At 38.7% G+C, this 3,502-nt stretch overlaps 1 protein-coding gene across 1 annotated transcript; it reads left to right on the top strand.

Moving 5' to 3' along the window:
- Positions 1-2,298: 2,298 nt before the first annotated feature.
- On the top strand, positions 2,299-2,625 carry LOC130867010 (40S ribosomal protein S27). Its single transcript, XM_057758727.1, has one exon. The coding sequence runs from the start codon at positions 2,321-2,323 to the stop codon at positions 2,573-2,575; it is 255 nt and encodes an 84-aa protein (XP_057614710.1). The 5' UTR covers positions 2,299-2,320; the 3' UTR covers positions 2,576-2,625.
- Positions 2,626-3,502: the final 877 nt, after the last annotated feature.

The following is a 3,502-nucleotide window of genomic DNA, read 5'->3' as shown; positions in this document are numbered from 1 at the left end:
AGACAGATTTAGATTCTCCTGAGGATTATCTATTAAAGAAAGAAAATTTCCTATAATCTCTATGGTCCAAGGCCTACAAATTTTTAACAGACTTTGAGTATTAGCCCATTATATGGAAGTATTAAGAGAGGATCCAAGAAAAAGTCACTCATAGATGTAATTTATTTCTGTTATAGAACATCAGGATGTTCAAGGAAATGTTCTGAGAGTTCACATGTCTTTACCTTTTACACAACTTAAAGATTAAAAAATGCTGGTTCTCAATATAGGCCCAAAACTCTATTTATTCAAGCAATTTTGTAGACAATTAGGAGTTGAAGCTTTGCCTCCTGTGGATTGGAAAAAATGGCTAGAGCTTGTTTGTCTGGAGGAGATTATGTATTGTGGAATCATAATTCCATGAGTATGTGAACTTAGAGCTAATATTAACAAAGCACAAAACATGCCTGTTTGGGGCTGGAGAGGGCTCAGTGGTTGGGAGCTCTTCCAGAGGACCCAAGTTCAATTTCCAGCACCCAAGTGGCAGCTCACAACTGTATGAAGATCCGATTGCAGGGGATCAGATACCTTCACACCAATGCATATAAAATAAAGCTAAATAAACCAAAACCAAATTAACAATGCCTGTTAAGGTTGACATGTGAGCAGGAAATGATGATTATAAAGATTTAGATCATCAGATGAAATTTGATGTGGCAGTATATGCTCAACCTAATATTCCAGCAAATAAAGGCCTTGTATAAATTACCTGGCACTGGAAAGAAAACAGAAGAATTGTCTAAGATAAAACAGAAACCTGATGAATTGTTTCAAGATTTTGTTTCTCAATTGATAACAACTGTAGGGAGACATTTAAGAGATTCAGAGACTGAACATTACTTGAAAACAGTATATATGCTGTCCGAGAAATAAACTTGGAGCTGTTTGGTACTGGCCTTCAGTCCTACGGCCTTCAGTGGTCTAACCTATGACTGTGTCTTCCTTTCTCTTGATCTAAATTTTCCTTAGTCTCAGTGTCCCTTCCCAGGGAACCCAAATTCAATTCTGCTTGACAGACCATATGGGGTATTCTACCAAGCTTAAACAAAATTGACGACAGGTTCTGTATGATGTTGCCCTGAGATAAGGAATTTTGTTGTATATGCCTTCCATAAATTAAGAGAATAGCTGGATACATTCTACACTGTAAGGTACATTGCTTGGCTTTCAATGCAGAGCAAGGGTCTTCCCTTTAATGGTGTAAAATCCATGAAAATCCCCTTTTCACCACTGGACTGTCATCTGAAATTACCTAATGCTTTTCTTTCTTTTCATTCCTTTCTATGTGTTTCTTTTTCACTGTAGACCTAAAGCAGTCAGCAGCAATAACTATCCAACAGAAATAATATTTTTTCTAAGAAATCAGTCTATTAATTTTTAATTCTGCCTTAACAACCTTCTTGGCACATGGTAATATTAAGAAAGATTTGGGGCCAAAGGATCACAAAAATGATCTCTAGGAAATTTTTTATAAATTCTTCAAGCACCTGTAGTTACTTACCAGATGAATATCACCTAATAGAGCCACAAGGAATAAGGCCAGGCTTGGGCTGGAGGGACCAGAACTAGATGAGGCTATGAAAGCTTATTGAGAGCAATCAGAATTTTTATATATTTATCAGAATCAGAAGTTATTGGCAATTTCTAGGCTCAATACAGTTGTGGTTTACCAGATGCCATGAAGATTGTAAGCTATACAGGGAATACAAGTTCATTGTCTCAGTCCAGTTGCCCTGTAAAGCTTCCAAGCTTCCTTGACTACTAAGGGATTATAAAGAGAAACACAAATTAGCCTGAATGCCTCTGTGAATGAGTCCATCAATCTGCCAGGAACTGGAAGTCACAGTGTGCCCCAGTAGCCATTGACTTAACCTGAAAACCCCAAGACACAGATCTCTCAGGACCAATAGGACAGATCACCTCCTTTTTGCCCACTAAAATCCTGTGACCTTGACCTCCACTGCCTTCCAGTATAGTTAACATCCCAGGCTTTGAGGTCCTACAAGAACAGTCAGTTATGCACTGTGTAGAGCTTTCCGTGACTTTTGGATTTTTTCTATCTAAAGTTTTGATATCTTCAAAATTCTTCCAAAGTCCATATTTCCAAGTCCATTGCAGCAACAAAATCCCCTTTGAGCTACCATTTTTGTGGCTACTTTCATCTCTGTTGCTGTGATTAAATTACCTAAGCAAAAGGAACTCTGGAAATGAACAGGTTTATTTGGTTGTTAAAAGGAACTCTGGAGCCCCTTTCCGGCGGTGACGACCTCCCTACGAGAACATGCCTCTCGCAAAGGATCTCCTTCATCCCTCTCCAGAGGAGGAAAAGAGGAAACACAAGAAAAAGCGCCTGGTGCAGAGCCCCAATTCCTACTTTATGGATGTGAAGTGCCCAGGATGCTATAAAATCACCACGGTCTTTAGCCATGCACAGACGGTAGTCCTGTGTGTCGGCTGCTCCACTGTCCTCTGTCAGCCTACAGGCGGGAAAGCAAGACTGACAGAAGGATGCTCCTTCAGGAGGAAGCAGCACTGAAAAGCACCAGATTCGAGATGAGTGGGAACCATCCCAATAAACACATTTTGGATAAATAAAAAAAAAAAAAAGGAACTCTGGAAATGAACAGGTTTATTTGGTTGTTATGCCTAAGTCAGAGTCCACCACTGTGGGAGTTTAGTATCAAAACTCAAGTTAATCACTGAAGGCAAAACATGCAGAACAATTGTTGCCTAATTTTCTCTTTTGACTTGTCACTGTCTTGTGCTCAGCTATCTCTCTTAATCAGCCCAGGCCCACTGGCTTAGAGACACTGCCAACTCAGTGGAAGATCTTCCAACATCAATCGTCAATCAACACAATGTCTTTCAGACAAAAACCAGACATTCTGATCTGAGCACATGGTTAATTGCTGTGCCCTCAGATGAACCTTGGCTTTGTCATGTTGACAGCTGAGGCTAATAAGTACACAGACACAGTAATATATGAGAAGGTTTTAGAGAACCAAAGACAATGTATTGGTCTAGTCAATGAGCTAAACAGCAAAGACTCAAACATGAAGATAGCAACAACTAGAAAGCACAGACATGCCAGGAAATGGAAAGGAGTAAGCATCTAAGATCAATAAGAGAAAGCTAAAACTGTTTATTCCAGAAACTATCATAAATTAACAATTAAGGATCAAATAGCATAACCAATAGTCTGCATATAAATTGTGAAGGTCTATAATTTTCAAGAAAATGAATGATGTAATAAGCTTACAGCTCAAAATATAAAAAAATATAGATGGCACCATTATAGAAAAAAACACAAACACAGATCTAAAAATATATATTATGGTCCATTAAACAAGAACTACAAGATACTCATCAAAATCAAACTCCTAGAAATCACTGGCATCTTATAGACTCCAGTTCTCTTGTTTACTAATAAGAGGCAGGCGGATCTCTGGGAGTTTGAGGCCAG

This window comes from Chionomys nivalis, chromosome 26 (assembly GCF_950005125.1).
Source record: "Chionomys nivalis chromosome 26, mChiNiv1.1, whole genome shotgun sequence".
Lineage (NCBI taxonomy): Eukaryota > Metazoa > Chordata > Mammalia > Rodentia > Cricetidae > Chionomys > Chionomys nivalis.
The sequence above is the reverse complement of the archived record's forward strand: the minus strand, read 5'-3'. Positions and strand labels throughout refer to the sequence as shown.

Bases quoted from the DNA above. Each gene is read 5' to 3' on its own strand.
- LOC130867010 (XM_057758727.1), top strand. From the start codon at position 2,321: ATGCCTCTCGCAAAGGATCTCCTTCATCCCTCTCCAGAGGAGGAAAAG.